Raw genomic sequence first — 19122 nt, forward strand, 5'->3', positions numbered from 1 at the left:
CTTCATAACTTTTAGAAATTAAATGGCAACCTTGCTGTCTTTTCTTCTTACAGGGAAGACTGAGGCGTAATTGAGTTTCGAGTTTGAGATAGTTGGATGCTCTGCAGGTAAAGTGGCATAGAAACAGGAATTCCCAATTTTCCCAGACATTTTTCTCACTTTTAAGGAAGAAAAGTATGATCAGAAATTGGTTCGGAATTCTCCAAGATATCCATAAGCTACCTGAAATTGTCAAACACTATGAAATATGATTTTGAACATAAATTACCAGCAGTCTCTGGCGACAGGGCTCAGTGGGGTTAACCTCTGTTGTGAGGTGTGAATCTGGGGCCTGGCTTTTTGGATAACTTTGCGTTCTGTAACTTTTCATTGTCTTTTGTGAGAGGATGGGAAAAAATAATCCAAACAACTAGGGACTTGGTGAGGTGAAGTCTCCACACAACAGGGGACATCAAAACCTTTCAGAATTATTCATTACTGGCTTATGCATGCAAAGTGTTTTACCATTATAATAGTATGTTATCTGAGATGAACACCTCAGGACTAAAAGCAACTTTAGGATATGCATTTTTTTGATGGAAGTGTCTTACTTGTTCTTATAAACAGGATGTTGGTTTTGAGCCCTGACAACTCCAGGCACTTTGCATTTTCATTAAACATGCATTTCTGTTTGCATTCAAAAGCAATCATTTCAAAATGGGTTAAAGGGCAACTTCAGCTAAGCTGGTGAGAGCTGAACATGACTCAGCTCTGAGAACCCACCTCAATCCTTGGGAAATCAATGAAGCTCCACAAAATTCGTGCACATAAGTAGCCACATGATTAAAATATTTTCATTTTACTTAAGTCTCCCTTGGTACACTTTAAGTCTATGACTTCTCTTGGCCTCAGTGTGTAAATGGCAGCTACATTCTTTCACTTTGGCAGAAAGTATTACTTTACCTTCTTCTGGTCTTCTCTTCTGTAAGAGGGCATCTTGCAGAACGTATGCTTCTTAGCCCTCCAGTCACTCATGGTGGTTGGAACCAGATGCTCAGCTGTTGGTTGGTACCTAGATTGTGAGTGAAGATCCCTAAGCAGAACATCTTCCAGCTGAAGCTGTGACAGCAGTAAAACAAAGGACAGGAAGCAAATAATTAAATCAATGTTGCTGTGAACAAAAATGGGCTATGTACTGTCTGCAAAATTCTGTTCTCCCTCCACCTCCAAACCACTTACAGGAATGAACCCCATAGTGCCTCTGGCTAAATGCTACAGTGGACTTCTAAATGAATGAATTAAAACCGCACATCTAGCAAGCAGATACAGCCAACGTTTCTGCAATACAGCAGCTGCTGCCTTCAAACCACTGCTCACCTGGTCAACATTTAAGTCGAAGCCGAAAAAAGTGGAGCTAGTTCCATCCCCACATTAATACAGACCCAAGTGGTAGAATCACCTCAGCAGTTGACTTAGACCATGAAAAGAGAACATGAAGGGAACCCCCCAGCATGTAACAGTATGTACCACAGAAAATTGAATAATGCCAGTAAACAGTGTTCAAATAATTATAATAATTATAAGTGTTACACATGCGGGAAAAATTGTTTGGAGAGTAATTAAGACCTTATGCACAAAGGTTGTCTCATCTTCCTGGAAGATCAAGAAAGGATATAAAACTCAAAGGATTCAGGGCTCCTCTGGCCATTTCTCTTGACTTCTTCCTGGACAACCGGTAAGTCCCATTCACCTCAATCTAATTATATTGAGTAAAATGTTCTTTAACGTAGACCAGGGTTTAACAGCAAGCCACTAAAAATCTTAATAAGATCCTTTCTCAAAAAGTCTGTTATAAATTTAGTTGCATACATTATCACAGAATAGTTTGGGTTGGAAGTAGCCTTCAAAGATCATCTAGTCCAACCACATGGCAACTAGCAGAACATTTTCTACAAGATCAGGTTGCTCAGTAACAGTAGTATTTTTATGTCTTAATTTTAAAATTAGCTAAGATCTAAGATGCTCAAATTTGTTTTCTGGAAGTTCTAATTCATAAACCCAGGAAGACTTCATTTTAAAGGGATACAAAGGGACTTAAATCATGCAAAACACAGCTAGAATGGAGAACTCATTCACTAAGAAGCAATGTCTCCACAGTTTTTAGCTGGCCATTCATACAGGTCTGCTCTCTGGTTGGACCCTCTCTCTTTAGGCTGAGACTTTTATCATTGCATTATTAGGAAGAAGAAAGTCTGGAAGGACAGTTCTTTCCATAGTCAATAACTTCAGGGGTCTTCTGATGAGAGCATCTGATAGACCTGAAAAGCTGGACAAGATAAATAATCACATCCCCCTTAACCTTTCCCTCTCAGTCAGTGAACAGAAACAGGCATTTCACATAACGTATTTAAATAGCACCTACCTCTGAATGAGCTTGACTGCACTCTGCAAGTCTGCTTTTCTCCAGGGACAAAAATAAAGTGGCTGCTTTACAGGTGATCATTTACATCACGCAGTTTTAAACTTTGACAGGTAAATCCCACTGTACATTTTTGTAATGTTCCAGTTAAATGACCTTAAAGGTGGAGTCAGGGTCCAGGCAAAAAGGTAGGCATCAAAAATCTCAATAAACTTCTTAGCTCTGCCATGGATGGTCTCTGCAAACCATCTGGAGGTACCTGGAGATAAGATTTTACTAGGAGCTTGGGCACTAGCATACAGAATAGCACCAAAGTCAGGTCCTTCCACCTCCTGCACAGCAGTCCCCAGCTTGCAGAGCTGCAGTAATGGTTTTGGCTTTCAGTCCTGCTTGACATGGCCTCATTGGTCTGCATAAACTTCTCAGGACACCAATGCGGTGCTCAACACAGTCTCACCAGAGGCACGGGAATCCTATTGTGCATAATTACTCTAATGAGGGCTGGGCAGACTCTATCAGTGAGATAAACAAATAGTCCCAGGCAAGGATGTTCTCCAGTACAGGGGTATCTTATACCCATTCTTGTATGACCAGTGGTTTTATGTTCCCAGCTGTGGCTGTGTTGAAGTCGTTGACCACAGCTGCAGCACCTCTCCAGTCGTCCTTGGTGGTTGCCCAGACAGGATCTGTAATTGTAAAAGCAAAAAGAGACACTATGAACAGGCAGAGATGCAAATGCCCTGGGGCAATGGATGGGACAAAATGGGATGAAGGCTGGTTAAACCCAGAGGCCTAGGGTCCTTTTTGGGAGGGTGGAGGTAGCGTAAGAAGCACTCAGGGCGACAGGGTGTATGGAATGAGAGGACAAGCCTGTATGACCTTCATTTCATCACATTGTCTCTGCTACATCCACATTACTTGCACAGCCCCTATAGCTGGAATACCCGAGCTGCACTCCTATAGATTCGTACCTTCTCCACCACAGTGTGTCCCCAGCTGTGTCACTTGCCTCACCCTCCCTGCAAGAAGGAGAGCAGGAGTCCCCCCTGAGTTGCAAGGAACTGCAGGGTGAAGGGCAGGGGGGAGGTTGCAAATGCTTTGAGAAACTCATTTTTAGTCTCTTATGTGCTGCAGGTTCACCATCATTTCTCCAAGATGTCCTTTGGTGGTGAGTGGGATGCAGGACAGATTTTCTACTCATGTGATGCACAGTGCCCACAGCCTCTTGCTACCGGCTGCAATGACCCATGTGTTATATCCTGCGGTGCCTCCAGAGTCATTATATACCCACCTCCCGTCGTTGTGACATTCCCAGGGCCAATCCTCAGCACATGCCCACAGGAGACAGTAGTGGGAAGTTCTGCAGTCATGGAGGGAGGTACACCAGCCCCGCTGACATCTTTGAGAGCAGAAGTCCTGTGCTCAGGGCCACCTGCAAATAGCTTCATCCCAAAACCTGTGCCTCAGTGTGCACCACGATGCTCCTATGTGTTTTCTTCCCACTGGATGCATCCTTGCAGTAGACCCAGCAACAGAAGCTACCAACCATCTGAGAGCAAGAGTGAAGAGCATGCTCCAGAGAAGGAGAAACCAGAAACTGAAAATACAGATACAGCAAATGAGGACAAAGAGAACACAGAAGCATAACACAGTGATACCAACCCCAAAGGCTTCGTAGACTCCTACTGCCTCTTTAAAGCAGACCTACCCATATCTTCTTTAAATTATGCTTTACCTTAAGTTCATAGGGTGTATTCCCTCTCAGGTACATTCTCAGGCAGGTAATTAGAGATAATTAGTCACCAGGAAATTCACTTTTGCTTTGGATAAATATACACACAAACACGTCATCTGTATCTGACTTTTAGTTTCTGCAAGAAAAGTGTGGGGGAAAAGTGTGGGGAAAAACAAATTGATCCTCTGTTTGTATTTAATTTTAAGGAAAAAGCATTTGATGAAAGGTATCACTTGAATATAGAGGTTAATGCAAGCGTATGAGTGACAGAATCTGCATCTAGAATTGTGCCCTTTACACTATTATTTTTTCTAGCAGTCTTGTTCTATCCTTTCCCATTAAAATTATTCTGCATTATCATTGTGGTTCTCATTTTCTTTCTTTTCTACTCCTGATTTTCAGATACCTACTGGTGAAATTTAGATGGCAAACATTAAACACAAAACTGTCAGTCCTGCTCACCCATGAAGTGAGGAAACAATCGACTTTGTCTTGCATTCCTCAGCTCTGGTCACATGCTTACACACAGACTGTTTCATTTTCACTTGCACCTCAGCTTTCACTTTTTCTTCATCCTGTTAAGTACACAGCATGTGGTTTTGAGAGTTCATGGGTTGATGTATCAGCTGAAAAACAAAAAGTAGATGAAAATGAATGACACCCAAATTTTCCTTATTATTTAATTCAGTTCAGGAAAAATCCTTAGCTATTCCCTTCTCTGCTCTTCCCGCCCTCCCCAATTTGAAGATTTTATTCCTCTAAAGAGGAATAATAAAAAAAACCCAACAATTCTAGGTGCAAGCATTGTCATTTTCATCCCTAGAAGAATATTACTGCAGTTATACTTGGGCACCTCTGCTAGTCTTTGCAAGCTAAAAGCCCAGTTTAACAGAAGTGAAATAAAATTCCTAGGTAAACTTGTCCCTAAAACTGATATGTGAAAGCTGGTTAAACTCTAATTCCCCGTTGTTGGGCTTGTCAAGTCTTGAAACCTGTTATTTAATGATTTGCTCTCATCTGTGGAGGCAGATGTCCATGAACATCTGGGTGCACACCTTATTCTACAAGCAGCTCCTGTGGTCACATCCAGAGGCTGTTGTTTTCCCAGGCACTTCATCAAAGAGAAAAGGGATTGCAGAAAACTTTACAGCAATGTTAAAACATCATATGAAAACATGCTTAGCAGCCTGGATTCCTGCCAGTCTCCCTGGGAAGCTAGTTTACCCATCTGCCTGTTGCAGCCCCCAGGCTTTCACCTTCACAGTGATTTGCTATATTCTCAGCGATTTGCTGTCTTCTCAGCTGGCTCACCTGGCCATCCACCTGGAACATGATCAGCCCATAAATTCTCCTGCACCCTGTAAATCCTTCTAAAATGAGCCCCTCAAACGTTTGGGGTGTATATATATATATATTTCATTTGACAGGATGGGAACTCCTATAAATCTTCTAGTTTATCTTGCAGACATTATTATGTGCCCTACTTTATTGATCTAATATGAAGATGTAATTACTCTATCTTTGAAGATTAGCTTGTGAACCGGGTCACGCCCTAGATAAGCTGGGAGGCAGGTGAGAGATAGAAGCTTTGTTGTTTGCCTGGCTCACACAAAAAGTGTTGTGAAAAATGTGGCAATGAGCTCATGGGCAGGGTGGAGCTCTCAGGAACCTGCAGCCCAAAAGACCCTGCCTTGACTCATCCTCTACACCCCAGCTAGTGCTGCAGTTCAATGAGTTTAACAATAACCTGCTTGCACAAGGGGATTCAGGAAGTGATTTACACCTTTCATTCTTCAAGAATAATATAGCTTTAAGTGTTCAAAAGCCCTGTAGACGAGGCCCTCAATGACATGATTTAGTGGTGGTTTTGGCAGTGCTGGGGTAATGGTTGGACTTGATGATCTTAGAGGTCTTTTCCAAGGTAGTTGATTCTATGATTCTATTTTTCTTGTGAATTATGCCCCTTGCGCATGATGATCTGACCTCCAAGAGCTTTGCTGAGGGCTTTTAGAGAAGAGCCATTAGCCTTTAAGCCTAGGAACTTAGAGCCTGATCCCTTTTGAAAAAAATTTGTGTGTAACATCCATGCTGTGCAAGATAGTGCTCTGCTATCCGAAATATAGACACACTGTTTGGGTCCGTTCAGTGTGTGTTGACACATCACATTTTTAAAGAACCCTCAATATTCTCTACTCATCTGCCTAAGCCATATCTTGAGACATTTTGATTAAGAACCCCGCAAAAAAAAACAAACCAGTATTTCTGATAATACTGCATCTTTCTAGAAATTTGGTCTTCACTCTTGGTCTCTCCTCCTTTGCCTGCCATGTAACTACCTCCCTCAAATGCTGTTGCTCTTACACTGCTTGTTTCAATGCTTTCCACCCCTATTGCCTCCTGGTGTGGGAGCTCAGCTGTTCCTCTACCTTACTCTGTTTCAGTCACTATAAAGGATGCCACATTTCGTTGTCATCATATCATCCCACATCATCCTCTCATCACTTCTTGCAAACCTTCTTTCTCTTTACACCTGTATGGCACAATTGCCATCTTACTATGGGACAGCTGATTCCCAAAAGCCACCTAACCTGTCTAAGGACACTCTATACATAAGGGTGGATCTAAGACTTAGACACACCTAATTATTATTAGTCTTATTACTTATAACCTGTCATTATAATTCCATATCACACACTATCCAAATTTATGATGGGGTCATGAAGACCAAGACATAGGACAGAGACAAAAGGGGCAGAACGGATCCTTCATGGGTTGCTCCTTCTGTTTAAAATCTCTTTTTCAAGTTGTTACATGAGTTATTTGGAGCAAGATAAGAGTATGGTGAGCCTTCGGAGCAGCTTTCTACTCAAGCTGGAGTTCTGGTTTTATTGATCTAAGTTGGAAGAAACAGTACTACAAAGACATGTGCAACAGAAAGGGATGTGGCAGCGTAACTCAGACATTTTCTCTGGACAGCACAATTCTGCTTTCGCTTTTGTGAGAAGACCCTTCTCTCTCTCCAAGCTCACCTGTAAATTCATTTCAGCATTCTGTGCCACCAGATCAATGCTTTCTTAGTCTAATAGCCTTAAAAGAACTGAAAGTCAGCTGCCAGTTTTTCTTGCTGAATTTAATAGGCTTAATTAGGTAATGAACCAGAATGAATATATAATTAATAGCTTTAGAATTAATAAATTATTAAATTGGATATTAGTACCACACCCTCTGTGAGCCATAAGGTGATACAAGAACATGAAACCACTCTAGCAGTATCAGCACATACCATAAGCACTAACAAAGTATTAAAAGTGAACTATTTAGAAGACTGAAATTTCCAAGGCACTTCGCTGTAAGTAATCAAAAACTTGGACTCACAAGCACCCACCTTATTAAAAAGCAGGTCTATAGACATCTCTACCACACTGGTACTTCAAGAAGGCTGAACTAACTCCCATGCCTCTTCACCATGGTACAAACATGCTATTCCAGGCTCTTTGAATACACAGTTGCTACTCCAATAAGTACCCACCACTATGCCCTTCTTGCCTCTAAAAAGCTCTTGGTTCTTAATGAGGTCCTTCACCTCTTTGCAGCAACTCACACTCAGAGACAAAGATGCAGGTCTCCTGCTCAGAGCCTGAACCTTGTAGGGTGAGGTGGAGTAGGATAGGGCTGGACTTGGCTGATTTATGAAGCAACCCAGGATCCTCATCAATGCTGCTACATCAGCCTTTCCCACACCTGGGGACTTCAGATGACCCAGTAGCCATCCAAATCCTACAACCCTGTTGCTGGTCAAGCAAGATGGGTCTCACCTGGAAAACATGCCTGGGTGATGGGTATATTGTGTGCAGCCTGAGAAGTATAGATTAGCCAGCTTTTACACAGAGCTAAATTATACACAGCTGTAGTTACACCTGGGGCTGCAATTTTACATACCCTCAGGTTTTGCTCAGGAGAGCAGCCCTCATATATTAAAGAATATTAGTTCTGTTTTGTTTTTAAGATGAAAGATGCCCATTAAAATTTCAGCAGTGTAATTATTCCTGAGCTCTGAGCAAATCTCATTTAGTGGCAGGGAAGAATTCTTCAGCTTCAGAATTATTTGTGTGCATAATTATTTAATCCCTACCTTTTGTTGCACTGTAGCTAGAAAACATAACCAAACCTATTCAGAAGAGAGAAAACCCGTATAATGAGAGCTTCATTTTGCCATAAAATACTTGAAGATGAGACTAGGTATTCAGGATGTAAATGGGAGATGAGTAGACTGAGGTCATTGGCTATGAATTTCTCCTAGGATCAGGGTGAATTTTGCTGAAAGGAGATTAAGTGAGGAGTGTGGAAAAGGCAAAAACTAGAAGAAAGTCATCTTAGTTCCAATGGAAACTAAAATAGTCAGTGGCGGCTGAACAAGGTCTCCATATCAGTGGGGTTTCTAAACTTCCAGTGCCTTCGAAGGACAACTAGACAGAACTTCAAAGAGATGTCAGAACAGCTCAGTTGATGAAATGCAAGCATTTATTGGAAAGATGAATGCATGGACATCTCCAGGCTCTACCAAACATGTCTGCTGACTGTAAGAGAAACTGAGATATGTATTTCCAGACACCCAAGTGTGGCTATCTCAATCTGGAACTGAATCTAACCCTTATGTCTTCCTTTCTCCTGTGGCAACCACATAGGTACACAAGCAAGGTTCTAAGAAATGGTTACTGGAGATTGTTATAAGATAAAACCTGAGACATGGTAGTCAGATGTGAGTGGGATTTTAAGAAGAAATGAAGTTCTTTCAATTTTGGGAACTGCTGGAAACATCAATTTTTCTGGAAAATTAGAAATTTTGTCATCAATCTAGACTCTTTTTCTCATTTTTCTCTGTTGTCTTGTGCTCTGCTTGGCCCACAGTCACAAGGTTTCCTGTACTTAACCATCTCCAACAACTCCAAACACAGGCTGCCAGCAAAACAACAAGTTATTCTTTTTAACAGGATTGAACAAAAGGAATCAAGTAAATGTAATACACAACTAACAATAAACATGAAAGTACAAATCAGATACTGATGTGGTCTGGGCAATATAATAACACTGACTATACAGATAAAGAGCCCACAGTGCTTATCTAGTCCTTCAGTTCTTAATTTCATCTTCAGCCTTGCAATTAGGCATGAAGAAGCACTCAGTAATATCGACCCTCCAGTTTCAGCAGTTTAGGAAACAGGTTTCCAGGTGGCAGCTCTTAGACCACACTGGAAACGTATGTCCAAATGTGGATGTCCAGGATCAAAAGCTGCTCTAAGTTTGTACTCCTGCACAGTGATTCCCATATTTTAGCCTGCACTGTGTTGTTTGTTATTCTCTTACAGGCACTATCTGCCTGGAATTGCTGTGATAAAATCTGTGGAAAAATGAAGGTTAAGGATAATGTTTTGCTACGATCTGTGATAATAATATAGGCTATTTCCTTTCAGACAAGGGAGCTTCCAGACCAATTTAGAAAATTATAGCATAGCAAAGGTGAGAGCAATAGCAATTAAACCAGCTTCCTCTTTAAGATTTAATCTTTGTATGCAAAGTATCTGGGTAAGGATCAGGCTTGGGATTTCTAAAACAGAAAAATCAATAAAGCCGACGACAACAACAACAACAACAACAGCAACAACAGCATGGTAGAAAAACATGAGATATCTTTCAGGTAATGCTTCAGGATTGCTTTATGCGATGTGAGCGTAAATCTAAAGCTGTAAACACCAAGCCTCAGATTCCTCAGCCAGGCCAGACCACTGGTTTATGTATGCAGCTCTACATATGAAGAAACAGATTTTTAGGGAAAAAGGCAAAATCCTTGATGTTTTTTCTTCCTGTTTTCAGAAGAATTTTGCTTTCACCTGGTGAGGGAGAGTATCTATATCTCTCTCTTTAAAAGATTTCGGTGATGTAAGGCCGCTCAGGTAGAGGTGTTGTAAAATAGGATGCTGGACTATTGCCATTTGCTTTCTTGCATTTTGTATCTTATATTTTTAAAAGGATATCTGTAGAGTATGAGGGCTACAGTTTGAGCTTGAAAGCCTGTATCTGCTTTTATGGCTTTCTACCTTATGTAAAAACTGAATTCCCCTTAAATTTACCAGCGAAAAGCACCTGTTACAACAATAAAACTGCAGATGCTCAAGCCAGTGTGATTTTCTGCAATGTCAGTTAATCTGTGTTTTAAACAAGTTTTCTTTGGAAAACTTCAAAAACAATGAGATCCTTATTAACTTTTGAAAACTATTTTGTTTGGTAACTCCTTTAATTGCTTCAGCTGTAGATTGCTGTAATTATTAATTACTTCTCATTCCCACAAATTATGTGAGTCATGTTATTCTGTCCAGCTTGCTTTCACATCTCTATTGGCCGTATACATTCCTCTGGTCATTTTATTGATTTCATGATCATGAAATTTAAACCAAATTATCTGGGTTTTGGGGTTTGTTTGTTTTTTTTTAGTTTTGGTTTTGATAATTCGTCACAAGAGCACAGATAAGAGGGCTGGTTTTTTTTTTTCATGTAAATGTGATTATGTGAATCACAGTGTCAGCGTTTTTGAGGCCTTGTGAATTTATTCTAACTGAGGTTATGGACATGTACTTCAGGTGATATTTCCTGTGGATCCTCTAGTCCCACAGGTGATATATATATTTCCTGTCATATGGCTTCCAACAAGCATTCTCAGAAAGGAAAATTCGTAGTTATTAATGCGGTTTTGTTGTTTATTCTGAAGGCCCTTTGGAAACGAGTGATTCCTTGGGATGAGGAAATGATGATAAATTGAAAAACCTCTGACGTTGCTAATTCTTATTGGGTTATTTTGTCTGTGAGTTGCTTTTGTGTCTCTTACTTTCTACTCACTCTGGACATGGTATAGTCATGTAGGAACATCTGTCCAAAGGACAGTCCCAAGCCATAAACTGTAGTCCCAAAGCCCCTGGAATGAGTACAGAATGGCCATGGACACTAATGGCTATTTAACATAAAAAGATTTCCTAGTTATAAAGAGGAAAAATCCAGAAGGCCACTGGTTATTGTTACCTGCAATGACAAACGATAATCTGGAATCCTCTACTTACTAGCAGCATGCAGTTTATCCATCTCTGAGGTGCCTTCACAAGTACTAGCAAGTATTGAAGAGAAAACTAACCTCAATTTATTGTGAGATTTTCAGCAAAAAGACAAGATTGTTGAAGCTTGTGCATCATGCCATGTGGGATTAGAATTTATCTAATAATCATAAGCTGTTATCAAAACAGTTGCAACAAAGGCAGGCATCACCAGGGGAAAATATTCTGTTTCACAAGATGTGGAGAACGGTTGCGTAAAGGTATCTCCCAATTTCTATTCTCTATGACAGCATATAAAAGTGCTCGTAACTCAGATCTCTGTAGCTGCCTCTGCTGACTTGCTCTTCTTGGTGACTGGGTAAGTCTGATTTAACTGAATCAGTTCATAATTATAGATGTGGATTTATAGGTAGCATTAATATGAGGTTATATATCCTATACCCTATTTAAAGGTAGGACCTTATTATCTAAAATCATTTTAGTTGGGAACTGTAACTTTTAAATAGGGTGAATACAGACATTGCCACGTGTATGGGGGAAAAAAGGAAAGGGAGTTCCAAAAATGTAGACAGCAGCAATTCCTAGGAATTGAGTATCTATCTATGGAGACAGGATAGCCCAGAAACTATCAGCATAGGGACTGGGACATATGACTGAGACTGACTCCCAGACCAAAGTACTGCAAAGGGAATGATGTTAGAAAAGGAAGGAGAGACATTCTTCCCAGAAATCATTTTGGGAATAGACTATGGGGCAATGGAGCACTAGAGAGTGATGGGAGTAGACTCAGAACCCCCTACCCAGTAATTCATCTCACTTGGTTGGTGATATCTGTAATGCATAAGTCCACTTTAGAATGGAATGGATTGTACCTTAGAAATCATGATTTATTTTTTTTTTTAATCGCCAACTCTTAAATTTTAAGGTGGTGAGGCATTGGAACAGGTTGCCCAAAGAAGTGGTGAATGCTCCATCTGTGGCAGTTTTCAAGGCCAGGTTGGATGGGGCTTGGAGCAACCTGGTCCAGTGTCAGGTTTCATCTCCCATGGCCATGACAAGAGAGTTGGAACTAGACGATCTTAAGCTCCTTTCCAACCCAAATCATTCCATGATTCTATGAAGTTTAGTGTAGTTGACTCAGACCTGTGAATCTGCATCTGCTCAGATGAATACCATTCCACATTACTATAACAATTTGTTCTTCCACTCTTTTGACTGTAACTTTACCAGACCAGTGCACTCTCTGCCTTTCAGGTTGGTTTGTTTTCTGCAAAGATGTCTTCCTATGGACAGATGATTAGCTCCCGCTGTGCTGAGCCATGTGAAGTAACATGCCCACAACCATATGTCAACTGTTGGAACGAACCTTGTGTCAGCTCATGTGGAGACTCAAGAGCAATCGTGTATGCACCGCCCGTTGTCGTGACTTTCCCAGGACCCATTATAAGCTCCTGCCCTCAGGAGAGTTTTGTGGGAACTGCTATGCCTGAAATTGAGGGTCAGATTGGCTCTGGAGGTGGAGGAATAGGTTCTGGAGGTGGAGGAATAGGTTCTGGAGGTGGAATTGGCTCCGGAGGTGGAGGAATAGGCTCTGGTGGTTCCTGTGGTGGAGGCAGCTCCTACGGGACGGGCTCTCATGGTTCAGGCGGTTCTTGTGGTGGCATAGGAGGGGGCTCATATGGTGGGGAAAGCTCATGTGGTGGTGGATTCTCCCGTTTGGGAAACTTTTACCGAAACTCATATTTTTCAGGATATGGTAGATATTATTCCCCCTTTTTTTCCAGAGGGTATTATAGGTATCGCTATGGAAATTATGGGCCATTTTAAATCTTTAAGAAAGATTAATGACTGGAGAAATAGTAAAATACAAGCTAGTAGCTGACATATAGACCTGGAAATCAGACATGCCAAGCAGCCTCTGCTCCAGCCTATGTCAGAGGAGCTGGGGTTGCTTGGGATCTCATTGCGCTTTATCTAAGGCTTATGATCCCAATGTTGCCTCACTTTGTCATTTGCTCATGTTATGTTTTGTTCTTTCTGAACCTGAAAAGGGTAAACCAAGTAATGGAATTTGACTGTAAAAGCATCCAGCTGAAAGAAGAACACCTTGTGAGCCCTGTGCTGCTCTGAACGATTGATTGATTGTAGCACTTGTTTGAAATGGAAATTACATTCTTTGTCTCTTCCTTGCCTCATTCTGCAAGAATGTATTCCAGTCTTTGTTTCTATTAAAGCCCTGCTGCATCATAGCACCATCTTCTGTCTTTTATTTCACTGTAGTCTCATAGTTGCAAATTAGTCTGAGCAAAGTTAACTTTGTGTATCAATTCTTATACATTAATTGAGGACTATCATCAGAAAGGAATTAATTCTTCTGTATGACCCACACAATTTGTCAGAAATCTTTCAACAAGGTGTTTTTTCCCCTTCTGATATATACCATGCTAATAGAACAAAATCATAGTTCTATTCTATCTCCATCTCTGGAGTTGATCTGATACAGTTCCCTCTCAAAACCAAGATAACTTTGAAGCTAGGTCAGTTACTCTGGGACATCAGCAGTCTTTCCTTGAACATCCCAAAGGAAATTATTTTAACCCTCAGCAGCAGTTGAAATGACTACTCGGCCTCTGACTCTATCAGAAGGCAAAGATGTGCTCTGATTTATCTAACCTTGATGGTAAAATTGATTACAGGCTGCAGAGGCGAATGGGTTAGTCTAGATCTGAGTACTGTGGGGAGGCAGAGCCAAAAGGAGTGGAAAGAAGTTATCTGTATGCAACTGAGAATCAGACTACAAGTCTTGCACTCTGTGATGTGCCTTGAAGCTGGGAAATTCACCCCAGCAGCTGTATCAACGTTTCTCTTTAGGAGCCATTTCCATTGTTCTGGTGTTGATGAAAAGAGAGGGCTCCTGCGTGGGCTGAGCAAGTGCTGCTGTGCCAAGCATAACATTAATTTCCTTCCTTTGATTGTATTAATCCTTGTGGTTTGTTAACTTAATTGAAGCATTTATGCAGTAAATGATCTGAGGTAGTTAAGCATCACCATGGGCTCCCTCAGGCAACAGCTACATGCTCTCTCAGATTAAGAATCACAAAGTGTCTCATGTACAATCATTGCCAGAACTGTCCAAGAAACAGATTCTTCCACCAGAACTTTGCATCTGGTTTTAAATTGTTGGGGTTTTCACTGATATCTTGTGCACATTAGGTAATATGTCTGCAAGTCTTTTGGTGAAGCTGGAATTTCAACCAGAAAATCTTTGCAGAAATATTCAAATAGTTCTACTCATATTTGTGGGTTTATGCAGCAATGGACTGCACCATAACATTAACTGAATATTGCTTGAATTGTATCACCCAGAGGTAATGGCATTACTTTACAAGACACCTATCAGGCAAAGCAATGATGTTCTGCTAGTTGGACTATAATCCACAGATTTAAATAATACTATATATTTTAACATTAAAAGGCAAAATAAAGTCCTTTCTTCTAGCGCAGAATTGGTATTCTTAGCTGCTTGAAGACACTTGGAGAGATGTGTGTGTACACACTGGGGTCCCAAAGTACCCCAAAGTTACTTAGCTATTGTAACTCCACTTCTAGTCTAGGCTTAGGAACACCAGGTTTTGCTCTAGCATGCTGCAGAAAAGATTGTGGCAGCAATGCCCCAGCAATTTTCACTCTCATTACTCAATGTTTCATTGCTCAGCCTATTGAGTAAGAATTATGCGGGGGTGTAACTCTCCTTTGTAAACTGTGAGGCATCACCTTCACTGAAGCCACCTGTATGGCAGTTCATATAGACATTCCTGGCTCTGCCTCAGAATTGCTGACTCTGATCCTTTTAGTACTGGGCAGCTGCAATACTGGGCATGAAGCTGAATGCAGGCACAACTACCACTCATCCTCTGCAAACCACATTACCCAAATGTTCTCATATTAAAATGAGTACTTGGGAATGACTCCTTCCAGGCTCAGCCACTAAAATAAGTATAAATACTTCTGTACAGAAAGAACAGTGAGATAGATGCTTTCATGCACCTAGTCATCAGGGTATTAAATTCTACTTCCCTTTACATACACAGAGATCTACCTGCTATTTTGTTTCCCACTGAGTTCAATTTAACTAAAACTAGTTCGTAAACTGGTTTGTAAATCAAAATGGAAGAAAATGAAACCCAGAAAGCTAGTAATATGATTCAACAAGACTTTTAATATGACATGAAGTGATACAGAATAGAATGGCACAGTTTCACTAATGATCTGTTCCATAGTCCAAAGGCAGCCAAACCATCCATATTGATGATAAAAGGCACTGCACATTACAAGGAAAAGCTGAAATCATTGCAGCAAAGTCCCGCTTGCAAATTCTGAAGCATTCCCATTCCACCAGATAAGAATTTAAAGAGAGAAGCCGTCATCTGAAATTGCTATTGATAGAAGATGAGGCATAGCATGGAAGAAATAGGTGTGGGCCCAGTTTTCAGAGGCACAGAGCAAGGGTGGCTCCCGTTGATGCAATGGGCTTTCGCCATCTCTGAAAGCCAGCCCCAGATGCAGATCTGGATCTTGTGTTTTCTCCTTTTAAGCTGTTGTGCAGGTGTTCAGGCTGCCTTAGAATGAACCACAGTTTCCAAGACGGGATCCACGGCTGCTGATGTAGGACCTCCTGCTGTAACAACCCCCCATCCCTGAGGAACCTCCATACCCAAAGGAACCCCTCATCCCTGACATACCTCCATACCCAAAGGAACCTCCCATTCCTGACACGCACCCAGAACCAAAGGAACCCCTAGATCCAAAGGAACCCCCCATCCCTGAGGAGCCTCCATACCCAAAGGAGCCTCCAAAGGAACCCCCCATCCCTGACATGCCCCCAGAACCAATGGAGCCCCCCATCCCATAGGACTCATCAGAGCCATTCTGGGCCAAAGCACCATAGGTCTGGGGAAATGGTGTTCCCACAACACTGTCCTGAGAGCAGCTGTTGAGAGTCGGGCCCGGGAACGTGAGGACGACCGGTGGGGCATACACCACGGCTCTGGAGTCTCCACATGATGCTACACAGGGCTCAAGGTTTCTGCTGTAGGCACATGGCTGTGGGCATGCCATCTCACAGGCAGCCAAGCATTCAGAAGTACTGTTGTTCATCATTGTTCTTGGAGAATGGAGGTGAAGCTGGGAAAGACAACATGCAGTCAGGAAACCATCACAGTCAGGAAACCATCACAGCCAGGTGCTAACAGGTTCTCAGTATGAGCACCTTGTCCTTCTCCTCCAGCTGATAATCAACACTCAGTTCAACCCTCCATCACAGTCTCCATTTTCCCTGCTATTTCCTTCCTGATTAACCCCTTTCAGGGTTTCTCTGTTCTTCTTTCTTTGGGTACCATCTATATCCCTTACTCTTCCAAATCTCACATAGTATTGCTTTTTTTCTCTGGGAGTAGATTACCTGATCCTTATACAGTTACTTGCTCAAGAAAGCCCCATTCATTCCCTTTTCAAAGCAGATCTACAGGAAGTATTTGCCTGTAATTTCAGAAAATCTCCAGAGGAAAGTAACAGAATCTTCCTTGCTCTGTTCTTCCCTTTCCTTAGCTTTTCATGGAGTTCTTGCTAAATCTATTCTTCTTTTTACCTTGACTTGTCAAAAGATTGATAGTTTTTTGCAAGATAAAAAAGAAGTTTTAAGTATCGTATTGCTACAAAGACATGCAATGAAGTTGGACTTACCCTGTTGCCTTGGAGGAGTAAATCAGTGGAGATGGAAGAATAGAAGATTTCTTGGTTCTCTACCCTTTTATACACTTTCTTAGGCAATAGGAAAGCTATGAGGTCACCCATTGCTCACTAAATTCTTGTCACTTACCAAGAAAAAGATACTCTTCTAAGCCTTGTAATTGTTTTAATTTCAATTCGTAATTAGTGATCCCTACTTTTGAGTGACAGACATCCAACACCCAGCAGTTTCCTTTTGTCTCAAACTTAGTGGAAAAATCTTCTTGGCATCATTCTGGTTTCAACCAAAACAGGAGTTGAGCTCTCTGATTACTTCTCCATAATTGCTTTAAGGAAGGTGGCTTACTGGTGCGTCAGTCCCAGTATATTTGTAAGCCTTAGGTTTAGGTATAATACCTCCCAAATGGAATTGTCCAACCCCACCTTGGATTGGGGGGTCAGCATTCTTTGCAGCCCCACCTGTACCTATTGACCAAATGGATGATACAGCACCATGACAGAATGAGGCCTCACGAATTATTCTTGAGCACTGGGCAGGACAAGGCCCTTCAGAAGTGTTTCAAAACACAGGTAACTGGGATTGAAGTGACACATGGCACCTCCTTGAAGCTCTGAGCCATCTGAGTAATTTTATCCATGTGTCAAAATTCATTCTGGGATGCTACGCATAGAACCTTGTGATGAAAATGTCAGTGAGGCCACTGCAAGGGCATACCCAAACATCACCAGGTCTTTTTAGTCCATGGTGGATCTCAAACCTAGAAGTGAGGCTGAACTTCAAAATTACCTCTTGTTCATCAGCATCAGGGTCAGGTCATTCTTGAAAGCAGACTTGTAGGGTAGAATCTTTTGGGTGTCCCTTTTTGGGGGCCAAAATATTGTAAGGAGTACTCAATAAAGGGTAGTCAGCAAATTAATATTGAACAGAAATTTGGCTATATAATTTCAACACAATAGAAAGCCCAAGTTTATTATATGAGAGTCATATTGTGTAGGTCTGTGGATGATTTATTAATTAGAATCTATGAAAATAATTGCAGTTATTAGAGGAGTCACCCAGGAAAGAAACCCCATCGTTTGGTAAGGGTTAGAGATTTTATGATATGCTTCACATCCCTAGAGTTGCCTGCAAAAAGGTATAAAAGCAGAAACATCTCAGGAGTTTCCTAAAACCTTCTCCTGACTTACCCATCTTGGCACTTTAGGTGAGTATGATTTAAGCTGATAATTTTGAAGACACCATGTCTTCGTAGTGATAGTTTTAAATGAAGACTCTTTCTTGTGTCTGTATTTGTGATTTTAACAGAAAGGTAAGATGTTGCAGTGAAATCTTACTTTTCATAGGAGACTCACTGCAGCATTTATAGACAGTGGTAGTTGTAGAGATTTGTAGACTCTTCATGCATTGAGAGGTAGAATTTTAAGAGTTACTTTATTTTTATTTATGTCTTTTAAAACTTCAGGGCAAATATAAAACTAAACCATACTGAATTGTCCCTGCCCATGGCAGGGGGGTTGGAACTAGATGATCTTAAGGTCCTTTCCAACCCTAACCATTCTAAGATTCTATGAATAAACAAAGCTGTAGGCATCATCCACAGTGGGGAAGAAGGGGGGAAGAAATGAGATCATAGGACAGGAGGTCTGGAGGGAAAAATAGGAAGCATGAAAAAGGATCTACCTGCCCACCTAGCCCAATTGCTGTCACATGTGTGATGGGCAGTGCTTGGCACCTGACTGTGATGATTTTCTGACTACATGTTGTCTTTCCCAGCTTCACCTCAAACCCTGAGAACAATGTCCTGCAACATCAGCTCCCGGTGCTTGCCTGCCTGTGAGGTGACATGGTCACAGCCATGTGCCTACAGCAGCAGCCTTGGGCCCTGTGTGCTATCATGTGGGGACTCCAGGGCTGTGGTGTATGCCCCACCGGTTGTCCTCACGTTCCCTGGCCCAGTTCTCAATAGCTGTCCCCAGGAAAGCATTGTGGGAGCATCGTTTCCCCAGACCTATGGTGCTTTGACCTCTGGGGGCTCCTATGGGATGGGGAGTTCCATTGGTTCTGGGAGCACATCAGGGAACTGGGGTTCCTATGGATCTGGGGGCTCCTTTGGTTCCGGGGGCTCCTTTGGTTCTGGGGG

The 19122-nt window shown here is 41.6% G+C and overlaps 1 protein-coding gene across 1 annotated transcript; it reads left to right on the forward strand.

The window, feature by feature from the left end:
• Positions 1-9963: 9963 nt before the first annotated feature.
• LOC133262942 (claw keratin-like) lies at positions 9964-13461 on the forward strand. The gene is made up of 3 exons (XM_061442451.1): positions 9964-10233; positions 11524-11591; positions 12488-13461. Exon 3 carries the CDS (start codon positions 12509-12511, stop codon positions 13058-13060), a length of 552 nt encoding a protein of 183 aa, XP_061298435.1. The 5' UTR covers positions 9964-10233; positions 11524-11591; positions 12488-12508; the 3' UTR covers positions 13061-13461.
• Positions 13462-19122: the final 5661 nt, after the last annotated feature.

Source organism: Pezoporus flaviventris, unplaced genomic scaffold (genome assembly GCF_033815535.1).
Source record: "Pezoporus flaviventris isolate CSIRO_AGI_PZ_B2104156 unplaced genomic scaffold, CSIRO_AGI_Pfla_v1 ptg000225l, whole genome shotgun sequence".
In the NCBI taxonomy this organism is placed as follows: domain Eukaryota; kingdom Metazoa; phylum Chordata; class Aves; order Psittaciformes; family Psittacidae; genus Pezoporus; species Pezoporus flaviventris.

Excerpts from the sequence above, each read along its gene's own strand:
- LOC133262942 (XM_061442451.1), top strand. The coding sequence starts at position 12,509 with ATGTCTTCCTATGGACAGATGATTAGCTCCCGCTGTGCTGAGCCATGT.